General features: G+C 35.0%; 1 protein-coding gene across 4 annotated transcripts in view; it reads left to right on the top strand.

Moving 5' to 3' along the window:
* ARHGAP12 (Rho GTPase activating protein 12) overlaps positions 1-14,580 on the top strand; it is a 157,943-nt gene that overhangs the window by 116,977 nt on the left and 26,386 nt on the right. For all 4 annotated transcript variants that reach the window (XM_066280416.1, XM_066280414.1, XM_066280417.1 and 1 more), the window contains 2 exons: positions 2,657-2,718; positions 9,795-9,876. In XM_066280416.1, the coding sequence (XP_066136513.1) occupies positions 2,657-2,718; positions 9,795-9,876 (144 nt within the window). The remainder of the gene's footprint in view (positions 1-2,656; positions 2,719-9,794; positions 9,877-14,580) is intronic.

Genomic DNA, 14,580 nt, shown 5'->3' with positions numbered 1-14,580 from the left:
TTAGGAAAGAGTCTGTGTCTCTCATCTTTAAGCATAGGCTGTTTGTTACTGTGGCTGTCCATCCGTGCTTTGACGCTTGTGTTTCCTTTCTGCCTCTGCTTTGCTTCTCTGCAGTTTCAGTTTTGCCCTTTTTATAGACTTGATTCCTATCTCTGCCCCTCCCATTCCTGTGCTCACATAACCAGTACCCGTCCTCCCCGACTTGCATTACTTAGTTCCTGTAGCATTAAAAGTTTCTTTCCCTCTCTGCATCTGATAATAAATTAACTCTTTGAGTAGTGAGGTTTTTTTAATGCGCTTACTCACCCCCGAGAGTGAGGTTTTTTTCAAAAAATGAAATTTTTTGAATCCTTTGAGTAGTGAGATTTTTTCATGCTTGCTGACCCCCAGGAGTGAGTTTTTTGTTTTTTGGGGGTTTTTTTCCAAAAAATAAATTTTGAATTTTTTAAAAAAATTGGATGGTCAGGAGGCTAGAGGACATACATGAACGTTTGCACTACTCAAAGGGTTAAGGCATGGTCTTATTGAACATTCTGTGCGTACTTATAACTGTGTACTTGATGTTTTTGTTGAGAAACAAGAAAGAGCTCTTATGAAAAGTATCAGGCTTGTGTATCTAAGGAGATAAAACCTATACCTTATGAAACAATTTCAGTGAATCTTCGCATTTCCCTAGTTCTGGTCACCAAAATGTGGGTCAACAGCAGTGTCAGCTTTGTTTAAAGACTTAAGGTTCTATCAGACCAGGCCAACTTTCAAACATTAATTTTTAGACATGATTGAGAAAATATTTAATATTATGTTAATCTCCCATACAAGAAAGATTTTTTTGTGTGTAATTAAAGCACATGGAGAAAATAGTTTAGGTGTGAATTAAATAGTAAAGTAAATTCTGAATTGGGAGTAATCTTTACTGTATGTGTGTATGTGTTTCAGTTGCAATAAATTGCTGTCATGTACATGCAATGCTTCTCAATGCTGATGGTTACTATAGACACCAACTCATTTTGATTAAGGTCATTTGACTATAGGAAGCTAAACCAATGAGAAAGTGCTGCTTTAGTTCCACCTGGAAGACTTTTAAGATAGCATTTAACTTGAACGCAGTGACTTTTACCTTCATAGTGTTTAATGATAAACCTATGTCACTATTTTTTTATATAATTATTTATTTATTTATTTATTTATTTATTTATTTATTTTTTAAAGAGACAGGGAGTGAGTCAGAGAGAGGGATAGACAGGGACAGACAGACAGGAATGGAGAGAGATGAGAAGCATCAATCATTAGTTTTCCATTGCACGTTGCAACTCCTTAGTTGTTCATTGATTGCTTTCTCATATGTGCCTTGACCGTGGGCCTTCAGCAGACCAAGTAACCCCTTGCTGGAGCCAGTGACCTTAGGTTCAAGCTGGTGGGCTTTTGCTCAAACCATATGAGCCTGCGCTCAAGCTCGCGACCTCGGGGTCTCGAACCTGGGTCCTCTGCATCCCAGTCCGACGCTCTATCCACTGCGCCACTGCCTGGTCAGGCAATGTCACTATTTTTGACATCAACTGACTAGAATATCTGGTTTATCCAAAGCCCAGTTTGCCATCTGATAATATATTTAATAAAGGAGATACTGAATATTTTATGCCACATTAAGGCCAGTTATCTGCATAGTGCCATTACTTTTGAGTATTTTATTAAATATAGTCACTGCATTTGTTCTCCCTACTCACTTTTACATTCTGACAAAGTGGGTTAGTATCTGAAGTAATTTTCAGATTATATTGTTGTACAGCAGGGGTCCCCAAACTTTCACTGTCCCTCTGACTGTTGGAGGGCCGGACTATAAAAAAAAATATGAACAAATCCATGTGCACACTGCACATATCGTATTTTAAAGTAAAAAAACAAAACGGGAACAAATACAATATTTAAAATAAAGAACAAGTAAATTTAAATCAACAAACTGACCAGCATTTCAATGGGAACTATGGGCCTGCTTTTGGCTAATGAGATGGTCAATGTCTGGTTCTATATTTGTCACTGCTAGCTGTAACAAGTGATATGACGCACTTCTGGAGCCGTGATGCGTGCGTCCCACGTCACCGGAAGTAGTACTGTATGTGAGCGACGCCGCCCTTTGAGGCACTGCCACATACAGTACTCCAGAATGCATCCTGTGCTCCTCTCACTGACCACCAATGAAAGAGGTGCCCCTTCTGGAAGTGCAGCGGGGCTGGATAAATGGCCTCAGGGGGCCGCATGCGGCTCCTAGGCCGTAGTTTGGGGACCCCTGTTGTAAAGTAACAGCAAAGTATATAATTTGTTTTTTTGTGGTATTTATTATAGCATTATATCACTTTCTTTGAACAGAAAGTCATAAATATTTTTTCCAATGCTGACTTTTGGCATTTATGTGAAAATCTGATTTGATAGCAAAATACCTATGGCTCATGTGAATTGAGGAGAGGAAGTTTTAATTATAGAATGACTGAAAATATATAACTTGACAGATATATTAAGAAGTTATATTCTTAAAAAGAACTTAATCATATTACATACTAATTTTTTCTTTTAAGCTAATTTTAAGAGAATTTTTTGATTCAGTCGTATTAAAGATGTGGACTTGATTGTCTGTGAGTGATACGATAATTCTGTTTCATAGGGCCAAGAGAAATATGGATTATTAAATGTAACAAAAATTACTGAAAATGGAAAAAAGGTTCGGTAAGTACACAAATCATAAATGATCTGACATTTCAAATGATTGAAATAAATAATCTTGAATATAATTATATTCTAGTAGAAATGTTTAAAAGTTTCATAAGAATTTCAAATAATATATTTTCTAATATAGGATTATCATGAAATGTATGAAAATTTTTCTTTGTCTTGACATATTAAGGTGAAATTAAATTCAGAGGTGAAGAGGCAGAGGATTCTGAGCAAGGATTTGCTTTATTTAAAAGTTTTTTCAATATGTAAGAAATGTACAGGATAAAAAATAAATATTAGTTAAGAAAAACAGTATTTAGTCAAAAGTCAGTGAGTCACCCAGCTATCAATTCTTGTCTCCAGAGGCAACCAGTTAAATCTAATGAGATTTAGTGTTTTTGATTAGAGATAGAACATATATTTTATATGTGCATAGATTCCTTTTTTAAACACAATCTTTTGACAGTTAATCTTGGAGATAGTCTCATTTCCTTGTTGTAGGGCTGCCATATTATTTCTAACCGCTGCATAGTTACATATTAACTATTAGTTATTTGCAAGTATGTGGTAAATATGCCTATCAGTGGACATTTAGGATATTTACAGTTTGTTGTTTTTTTTTTTGCTCTATGAATAGAATTTATGCCTAGTATTTTGCATAGTTTGTTTTGCAAGTATGTAAGTAGGCCTGTAGAATAGATTTTACAAAAGTACAATAGAATTGCTAGGCCATATACAATGGTCATTTGGATAGTGACCAAATTGTTCTCTAAAGCACTGAATCAGTCAGTCCATACTTCCTAGTAGCAGTGGATTTCTCCATACCTTTGCCAGTTTAGTATGTTGTCAACTTCTTGCTAATAGAGATTGGAGAGAAAATGGTATTTTCATTCACACTTTTACGTGTGTATGGGGTCATTGTATTTTTGTGTTTTTTTTGTTGTTGAATTGTCAGTTCATACTCTGCTTTTTTATTGGGTTGTTGGCTTTATTGTTTAATGTCTTTGTAAGATAAGTTGCATTTTCCCCAGTTTTTATAGTCAAAATGAGATTAGTCTGTTGTTTAAGAAAATGTTTAAATTCTACATTTAGTTTAGCTTTCAAATCTTTGTGGTTGAGCAATCAAATCTATGCTTTAATTAAACTGTCTTTGTCAGATTTTAGTCCTTAGAAGTTGTAAGTACTCTGAAATAGCTTTACAAATACTACAATGATCTATTACTTAAGCTGTTCTTCAGTAGAAGTCACTTGTAATTTGGGTCTATATATTTCTCTCTTTTGAATTATGTAGTACAGGTAATTCTTTGTACACTTTGTTTTTATTGTTGTTTAATGGTGATAATTAGTCTTTTAAGTTTTCTACTTCTTTCGGAATACTTTTGGTGATTTATATTTTCCTAAGCATATCATCCATTTTATCATTTTCACATTTATTTGCATAGACTTGAGCAAAGTGGTCTTTGAATTTCCTGTATATCAGTGGTTCTCATATATTTTGTTCTGAGGACTCCTTTAAACTGTTAAAAATAATTACTGCAAAGAACTTTTGTTCATATAGTTTATAAATATTTACTGTGAGAAATTAAAACAAATTTTAGGAATATTTATTATTAACTCCTTCAAAACTAATAACATGTCAGTGTGGATAACATATTTATGAAGAAAAACCCTTTTATTTTCTAATAAAAAATATGTCCATGATACACATGGCATTGCTTTACTTTTATACACATTCTTAGTATCTGGCTTAATAGAAGATAGCTGGATTTGCATCTCTGCTTAGTCAGTTGTGACATACTATTTTTGGTTGAAGTGTATGAAGAAAATCCTCTTACACAGTTAAAGTTGGATAGGGGAAGAATATTTTAATAGCCTTGTCAGATGGTTGTGCATATTTTTTCTGCTTCACCAAACTCCACAAATGTTAAATGCAATGAAGATTCTGAAGAACTTTTCTGCCGTGGACCAGCACAGCTCCTAATAACGGTGCGGAATTAAGGAAACATACTCATCAAGAAAAAATGGGACCAGGAGGACTCTTCAAATGCTGATGTCAATATCCGAGTGCCGCATAGCCCCAGTTTGCTTTATTATATAGCCATATGCAAATCAAGAAAGGCCTTGATACAAAGTTACACATCCCAGGCTAAAACAGGAACTCTCCCAAGGCATAAACAGGAATCCCCCACCATGCATAAGTGAAATCAACCAACATCTGAACAAACAGAGTAAGAGGAAGGGCATGTAAATTGCTTCCAGCAACTCAAGGAAGCAAGTGAAGTGGGTGCAAATACTCAGCATCATAGCCAATATGGAGGTGAAGGGGGGAGAACTTAGCCTTTTGCTAAGCCTCGATTCTACAATGGCTTTTTGCCTTTTACGGTCCACAACACTTTTCACGTTCAGTTACATTAAGATCTATGGGTCTGTGTTGAAATTTGAATGAATTTTTACCTGTGCATAATTTTGTAGCACCTTGTAGGTCATTTGGAAAATACTGGTTTATTAAGTTTGCTGATTTTAAATTTTAGCATTTTATTTTATAATATCAAAGAATCACAAATCAGTATATCAGAAAGACCATTAAGTATTAAAAAATTGCCAGCATCACAGTGTCAGATATGCCAAGTTTTCCAAAATCTATTTTCTGTTTGAAAACTTTAATTTTTTTATTTTTAACAAATGTATGTTATGTGCTATTGAGTCAGCTCTGATTCCTGGCCACCCAGGATGAATGAGGGACATCTGTAATGCCCTGTCCTCAATAGCCCTGCTCAGCTTCTATAGACTCATGCCTGTGGCTTCTGTTATGGAGTCAGTCCATCTCATATTGGTCTTCCTCCTTTCCTACTGCCTTCTACTTTTTCCAGCATTATTGTCTTTTCCAAAGCTCCCTGCCTTCTCATGATGTGCTTGAAATAGTTGGGACACCTTTAGATTTTGCTTCCAGTGGTATTTCACGCTTAATTTACTCTAGGACCCCTTGTTCGTCTCTGGTGGTCCCAACACTATGTTTCAAGTCAGTTTTTCCTCTCAGTGTTCTTCACTGTCTTACTTTCCCATCTGTACACAGAAATTGGGATATGAAGGTATGGATAATCTTAGCCTTGGACTCTAATGACACATCTTTGCTCTTAGTAATCTTTCCTAATCCTTCTATTGCTGCCCTTCCGAGTCTCAGCCTCCTCTTCATTTCTTGACTACAGTCTCCATTTGAATTGATGACTGAAGCAAAGTAAGCAAAATCTGTTAACAATTTTAGTGTCTTCATTGTCTTATGTTAAAGTTGTGCATTCGTGATGATTGTCTTGTGTTCAAATGCAGTGCTGCTTTGGAACTTCCTTCTTTCACTTCATCAGAAGTTGTTTCAAGTCATTGCTACTTTTCACCAGCAAGATGGTGTCATCGCATATCTTAAGTTATTGATATCTTGCATTATGGATATTCCATCAATTTTCACTCCTTTCAGTCTAGCCCAGTTTTTTGTATGATCTGTTATACATACAAAGTAAACAAATAGGAGATTAAAATACGCTCTTTATCTAAGACCTTTTCCTATAAGAAACCGTTCTGTCTGTCCATATTCTGTGACAGTGACTTTTAGTCCACCGCACAGGTCAGGACAATCTAGAACTGAGTCATAACTGTTTCAGCTGTGGGTTGCCCGTTTCAGAACAAGCCATAGCTCTTTATACTTCCCTCAAAAGCTTTACTGTGGTCTATAAAACATAGACTTACCTTCTTGTGAAGTTCTTTGTGGCCCTCCAGTATCCAGTTAGTGTTCACAGTGAGATCTCACTGTCTCTTTTTTTTCTTGAATCCAGCTTAACCATCTAACATGTCAGTAAACACTACTATTTATTGCCTTTGAAACAAAAAGACTTAATTTGAGATCTTCACTTATTTTTGAAATAATGTCTACTTAACAAATAATCAAGTTTAAATAACCATTATGTGTTCATCTTTTTTTTTCAGGCAAAACTTGGGTTCCCTGAAAAAAATGTGACTAATTGTGCTTGCAACTCATTCACACAAGTGTTTCAGTCCTTGAGACACAACTCTTAATTCAGTGTTTTCACATTTTAATATTCTTTCGTATATATGTTCTGTTGTTTTTATTTTGAAAGTTAAGCTGAAATTTACTTAAAATGGAAGTATACTTTAGCGTTTTTTAGTGTAGGTCAGAGGTAGTCAACCTTTTTATACCTACTGTCCACTTTTGTATCTCTGTTAGTAATAAAATTTTCTAACCACCCACCGATTCCACATTAATGGTTATTTATAAAGTAGGGAAGTAACTTTACTTTATAAAATTGATAAAGCAGAGTTACAGCAACTTAAAGCATATAATAATAATTACCAAGTACTTTATGTTGGATTTTCACTAAGTTTGGCAGAATAAATCTTTATAAAACAGCTTACTATAGTTAAATCTATCTTTTTATTTATACTTTGGTTGCTCTGCTACCGCCCACCATGAAAGCTGGAACGCCCACTAGTGGGTGGTAGGGACCAGGTTGACTACCACTGGTGTACGTAGTCAGTAGATGCTATCTTAGGACAGAGATGGAATATTAAAAATTTACAAATAAATTCTTCCAAAATGTTTTAAGACATCTATAGAAAACAAAAGAGTAAAATAAAATATAACAAAATGGTGACAGAACAAGCACTTAACGTATCTATCATGTCAGTATCAACAAATGTAAATGGACTTGACTCATCTATTGAAAGTAAAAAGTGCTCAGACTGAAATACAAAACAACCCCACTAAATATTATATACAAAAAAATACGTCTAAAAATGATTCAGAAAAGTTAAAAAAAAAAAAGTAAAGGCTTAATACCAGACAAGTTCAATTCAGGGTAAAAGAATTAAGCATCACAAAGATGAGTACTTTAAAATGAGAAAGCACTGTGAATAAATCCACATTAAGAATAGACATTCACTAAATAAACATGAGACAACCATAAGCAACAAGAACAGAAAATAAGAAAAGCAGTAAGAACTGAAAATAAGATAGAAACTCAGCAGTAAACTTTTTAAATTTAAAGTTGTCTTTTTTCCATTTTATTGAGAAATAATTGCCGTACATCACTGTATAAGTTAAAGATGTACAGCATGATGATTTGGGTTACATGTTATTCTGAAATGATTACCATAATAGGTTCAGCTAATATCCATTATCTCTTATAGATACAACAAAAAGAAAAGAGAAAAGGGGAAACATTTTTTTCTTATGATAAGACTCATAGGATTTACTCTTTTAACAATTTCTCTGTATATCATAAAGCAGTGTTAGCTATTGTCATCATGTACATTACATGCCTAGTTCTTATTTATGTTATAATTATGAGTTTGTACCATTTGACCACCTTCCTCCAATTTACCCAACTTCCCTCTGCCTCTTTTTCTATGAGGTTTTGTTTTGTTTTTGAGATTTCACATATAAATGAGATCATACATATTTGTCTTCCTCTATATGACTTAGTGTAATGCCTTCAAGGTTCGTCCATATTGTCCCAAATGGCAGGATTTCCTTGTTTTTGTTTTTATTAATAGCTGAATAATACACCACTATATGTATAGATACCACAACTTCTTTATTCATCCATCTATCGGTGAACTCTTAGGTTGTTTCCTTGTCTGGGCTATTGTGAATAAAACACTGCTTTGAAAATGGAGGTACAAATATCTTTTTGAGTTAGTGTTTTTTATTCCTTTGGATATATTCCCAGAAGTGGAATTGCTGGGTCATACAGTAGTTTTATATTTAATTTTTTGAGGAACCTCTCTACTGTTTTCCATACTGGCTTTACCAATTTATAAGTTCATCAATAGTGCACAAGGTTTCTCTTTCTCCACATTAGTTGTCGACTCTTGTCTTTTTGATGATTGCCATTCTAACAGGTATGAGGTGATATCTCATTATGGTTTTAATTTGCATTTACCAATTCCTAGTGATGTTGAACATCTTTTCATGTGCCTGTTAGCCTTTAATATATGTATTTCCATTGAAGAAATGTCTGTTCCGGTATTTTGCCTATTTTTTAATTGGGTTGTTTTTATTGCTGTTGAATTGTGTGAGTTGTTTATATATTTTACATTATTTACTCCTTATCAGCTATATGATTTGTACATTTTTTCCCCATCCTGTAGGTTGTCCTTTCACTTTGTGGATGGTTTCTTTCATTGTGCAGGGCTTTTTATTTTTAGTTTGATACAGGCCTATTTGTTAATTTTTTATTTTGTTGCTTGTGCTTTACTTGTCACATTTAAAAAATGACTACCAAGACCCGTGTCAAGGAGCTTTATTCTATGTTTATGTTTAGGAGTTTCATGCTTTCAGGTCCTGCATTTAGGTCTTTAATCCATTTTGAGTGAATTGTTTTGTGAATAGTATAAGGTATTGGTCCAGTTTTATCTTTTAAGTGTAAATATCCAACTACCCCTGCACCATTTATTGAAAAGACTTTTTCCATTGAGTATTCTTGTCAAATATTAGTTGACTGAGTAGTAGTAAACTTTATTTCACTTCTTTTAATCTTTGAAGTTTAAGTAGACATAAAAAGAAATAAAATGATAATATAAGTCTGTACTCTGAAAATGGAGAGTGAACCTTTTCATGAGTGCTTGTAGGGTTTTCACAAAGCTGGCCACATATTTGGCTATAAGATACTCCTTTAATAATTGCTGTAGTAGGCAGCAATTTTAGCTTGCCAGCTATTGAATTACCCTAATAAGGTAAACATTGGTTACCTCTGGGACATGGGTTAAATGAGAATAAATGGGATTTTCCTTTATATATTTCTATATACAGAGTGCTGGATTAGTACCATGTGGACATAATTAGGTAGACAGTATCTCTAATTAACTTCATTGATTTTGGGGCCTTTAATGGTCAGGTTGGGACCATGAAATGATCGCAGTTTTCATTAGCATTATATCCCCAATAAAAACAATTAGAATGTCGGTAATGATGGTAAAGTGTGGACAACATTGATAACAACTAAATAGTCTTTAATTTTTAAAGTTTGGTAGGAAAAACTGGGGAGTTGAACTTTCATTGGTTATCTTTATAATTACAGAAAGAGCTGGCTGTCTTCTTGGGCTGTGTTGCAGGGTTCATCTTTACTCTTTACCAAAACTCAAGGAAATAGCACAAGTTGGGTACGTATTTCTTCTTTTTGTAGGTTTTACATTACATGGATGGTATTGTACCTAAGTGGATGAAGTATTCCATAGTCCTTCTAGCTATAGCTAGTATGGAAATAAAAGTAAATGGAACCTGACCAGGAGGTGGCGCAGTGGATGGAGCGTTGGACTGGGATGCGGAAGGACCCAGGTTCGAGACCCCGAGGTTGCCAGCTTGAGCGCGGGCTCATCTGGTTTGAGCAAAAAGCTCGCGGGCTTGGACCCAAGGTCACTGGCTCCAGCAAGGGGTTACTTGGTCTGCTGAAGGCCCCCGGTCAAGGCACATATGAGAAAGCAATCAGTGAACAACTAAGGTGTCACAACGAAAGACTGATGATTGATGCTTCTCATCTCTCTCCATTCCTGTTTGTCCCTAAACTATCCCTCTCTCTGATTCTCTCTCTGTCCCTGTTTAAAAAAAAAAAAAAAGTAAATGGAAAGATGGAATAATGCCATTTGCGAGAACATGAATACATCTCGAGAATATTGTGCTAAACCAGGGGTAGTCAACCTTTTTATACCTACCACCCACTTTTGTGTCTCTGTTAGTAATAAAATTTTCTAACTGCCCACCGGTTCCATAGTAATGGTGATTTATAAAGTAGGGAAGTAACTTTATAAAATTGATAAAGCAGAGTTAAAGCAACTTAAAGCATATAATAATTACTTATCAAGTACTTTATGTCGAATTTTCGTTGTTTGGCAGAATAAATCTTTATAAAACAACTTACTATAGTTAAATCTATCTTTTTATTTATACTTTGGCTGCTCCGCTACTGCCCACTATGAAAGCTGGAATGCCCACTAGTGGGCGGTGGGGACCAGGTTGACTACCACTGGGCTAAATGAAGTACCGTATTCCCCATGTATAAGACGCACCTTAATTTTGGGGCCTGAAATTTGAAAAAACAAAACAAAACAACAGTATTACATAAAGTTATTGAATTCCAGTTTTATTTATCATAAAATTTATACAGGAACGAAAAAGCGGGACATGCAAGTAAAAAAAAATTACAACCACTGTATAAGACACACCCAGTTAGTAGACCCCAAATATTTTGAAAAAGAGTGTGTCTTATACATGAAGAAATATGTAAGTCTGATGGGAAAAGTCAAGAAGCATATGATTTCATTCACATGTGGGATGTAAAGAAGCAACAAACTGACAAACCAGACCAGCAAACAGAAACTCGTAGTCACAGACAGCAGTGTGTTGGTTACCAGAGGAAAATGGTGACAGGATACTTGGCTTTGGGTGGTGAGCACACAATGCAGTACACAAACAATATACTATAGAATTGTACATTTGAAACCTATATACTTTTTTTTTTTAAGAGTGAGCAGGACAGACAGGGAGCGAGATGAGAAGCATCAACTTGTAGTTGCATCACTTTAGTTGTTCATTGATTGCTTTCTCATATGTGCCTTGTCTGGGGGGCTCCAGCTGAGCCAGTGACCCTTAAGCCAGCGACCTTGGGATCACGTTGATGATCCCACACTCAAGTTGGCAACCCTGCGCTCAAACTGGATGAGCCCGCACTCAAGCCAGTGACCTCGAGGTTTTGAACCTGGGTCCTCAGTCTTAGGCTGACACTATTCACTGCACCATCGCCTGCCTGATCATCAGGTAAAACCTACATAATCTTATTAACTAGTATCACCCTGATAAATTTAATAAAATTCAAGTAAATGAAGTTTTCTTTTTTTTTTTTTTTTTTAAATTTTTTATTTATTCATTTTTTTTTTTTTTAGAGAGGAGAGGGAGAGAGGGAGAGAGAGAGGAGAGACAGAGAGAGAGAAGGGGGAGGAGCTGGAAGCATCAACTCCCATATGTGCCTTGACCAGGCAAGCCCAGGGTTTCGAACCGGCGACCTCAGCATTTCCAGGTCGACGCTTTATCCACTGCGCCATCACTGGTCAGGCTGAAGTTTTCTTAATAAAAGATACATTTTGACTCATCGGGCAGAGAAGAGGACTAGTTAGAAAAGTTTGATTAGTAGTTGTATTAAAATCAACAAATTCTATGTCATCAATTAAACGAATGGTAGGTGTATTACTTGGGCATGATAGAACAAATAAATTTGTCGATTCATTTTCTGGATGTTGAAGTTCTCCTATTTGTGACTTTGCTATTTCAAGTCTTTAGTCAGAAAATTGGTTGTCATATTTCAAGCTCTGCCTTGAACTGTGATCTGGTACTTGTCAGTGATTCAGGTGTCCATGTCTATATATAATGTCAGCCAGCTTTGAGAAAAAAAGAAATGACATCATTACTTGTAGGATTTTGAAGCTTTTTGTATATTTGAGTGTTTACTATTATTATTTATCAGTTATTTGTGGTACAAATGCTAAAAATTATAATTTGTAAAATAATTATAGCAAACACTTCTTGAATGCTTTATGTGTATTAGGTATAATTAAATGCAGTCACAGAACATAGTTTAAAATTCACTAAGCTAGCCAATATTGAAATTATAGAATTCTTAATAAAATTTGACCTTTAGAGATTTATTATTTGAATTTTTGCCTTTAAATGGTATTTTATTAATATACTATTAATAATATGCAATAATTACTTCAGATTGGTATTATACAAGTAAATATAGTCACACTGTGTTTTTTTTGTCTCAGTAAAAGTAAACAAATGTGAAATACGGTAATATGCTCAGTTATTCAGTTGATTTCATGGCACATTTAAGTTTTCTTCCCCTGTGCAATACATACTTAGGAAATGAAAGCTAATTTAAATTGCCTAAGTAAAAGCAAGTAAGATTATTTAAATAAAGAATGTATATATATGTATAGGCCCTGGCTGGGTGACTCAGTGAATAAAGCATTTTCTCAGCACACCAGGGGTCATGGGTTTGACCCCCCCATGAGGACATGTATGAGAAGCAATCAGTGAGTGAAAAACTAAGTGAAAAAAGGAGTTGATGTTTCTCTCTCTCTGTCCCTACCTCCTATTCAGTCCACCTCTCACTCTCAAATCAATGGAAAACCTTTAGAAAAGTGTGTATAATGTTTTTTGGCATATACAACAACTATAAATATTAAAAATTGATTAAATACTCAGGATGCTTCTTTTTTGTAGCCATTTTAATTTCTGGTTAATCCCTTATGAGTTTCATCATATAAAAGTCAGCAAATACAATACATATATATCTTACATTTTCTTTCTTTTATAGACAAAAGCTATCACATTGTATATACTTTTGTACTTTGCTTCTTTTTTCTCTTAGCAGTATATTGAAAATGACTTGAGTCAGCCCATAACAAGCCCCTTCAGTCTTTTTGAGGGTTACATAATATTCCATTTTGTGGATGTTCTATATTTTGTTCTAAGGATAGACATTTAGGTTGTTTCCTAACTTTTCTGTTACAGAATGCCAGATAAGATGCTTCTTAATTAACTTTGTAATGATTGTTCAAAAAGGATTTCAAAGAATCCTAGTTTTGTTTCTTTGCTCGGTCACCAATTAAATAAATTATAGGTAAAGTGCATCCTGAATATATGGTGAAATTACATCTTACCTGAGGATTGAGATGCTAATGCTGTCATATTAGCCACAAAGACAAAAATCACCTGTAATAAAAATTACCCTTGCATATCTCTTTGGAAGATACTCTATTAGAGCTTGGTCTGTAGCAGAGTCAGTCTTGTCCTTGAATGCTGGAAGAGATAGCTTTTCCTTTAGTTGAGCCTGGATGGTTTATGTTAAGGGGTCTTGTTATAGAATTATAGTTCTTTAAAAATTAGATTCACACAGGGCAAAAACCTAAACCAAGATCTAGTTGAGAAAGTAGTGAGTTCAAATTTTCTACTCACTCCTCCAGGGCATATTCTTATTGATGGAATGCTGAGCAAAATCATTCATGCTTTGTGTTTAGTTTGGTTCCATGGATAACTGAAATTGAGTAAATGAGACCTACATATGTGGCGTGCACCTCCATTGTGTGAGATACATTTTGCATAGATTCTGTGTCATTCAAAAACCTAGTGAGCCTTTCTTTCTCTATAAGGATAGACACAGTCCACTAGTGTTCTGGAAAATATTAGTTATTTACTGCTTTGTTATATCAGTAGTATAAATTATACTTGCTTTTTTCTTATCTTATTTCACATCATTTTTCAACAAATACAAAATCCTGCTATGTCTGGAGCATTGTATTAAACTTTGGGGTTTAGCAATAACCCCACATGATGTCCCTGTCTCCATAGCTTATATTATAATGGGGAAAATCACATGCACAGTTATAATACAATGTGCCATATGCTTCCTCTCAGATAACATTCATCATATTCTTTGAGTATTTTAAAAATTATCACAATTATTGAGTTATTCAAATTTATACATGATTTCAAATCTCTAAAAATAGTTACATTTGGGGACAGATTGTTCTTTGTTGTGGTGGCTGTCCTGTGTATGGTAGGGTGACTAGCAGATGATAGTAGCACTCATCCCTCTTGTTGTAACAACTAAAAATGTCCCCAGACATTGTCAGATGTCCCCTGGAGGACAAAATTGCTTCTGTTTGAAACTGCTTTCTAGAGTAAGGGGAAGGCGGCCTAGATAGAAGGGCCATCTAAGAAGACATGGAAAGGGGGTATCAGAGGACATTGCCCAGTAGGTCCCAAGAAGGAAACTTTAGGATTTCTGAGGAAAGGCTGAGCAGATGGAA

This window comes from Saccopteryx bilineata, chromosome 5 (genome assembly GCF_036850765.1).
Source record: "Saccopteryx bilineata isolate mSacBil1 chromosome 5, mSacBil1_pri_phased_curated, whole genome shotgun sequence".
Taxonomy (NCBI): domain Eukaryota; kingdom Metazoa; phylum Chordata; class Mammalia; order Chiroptera; family Emballonuridae; genus Saccopteryx; species Saccopteryx bilineata.
Note: the sequence above shows the minus strand (reverse complement) of the source record. Positions and strands in the feature narration are given on the sequence as shown.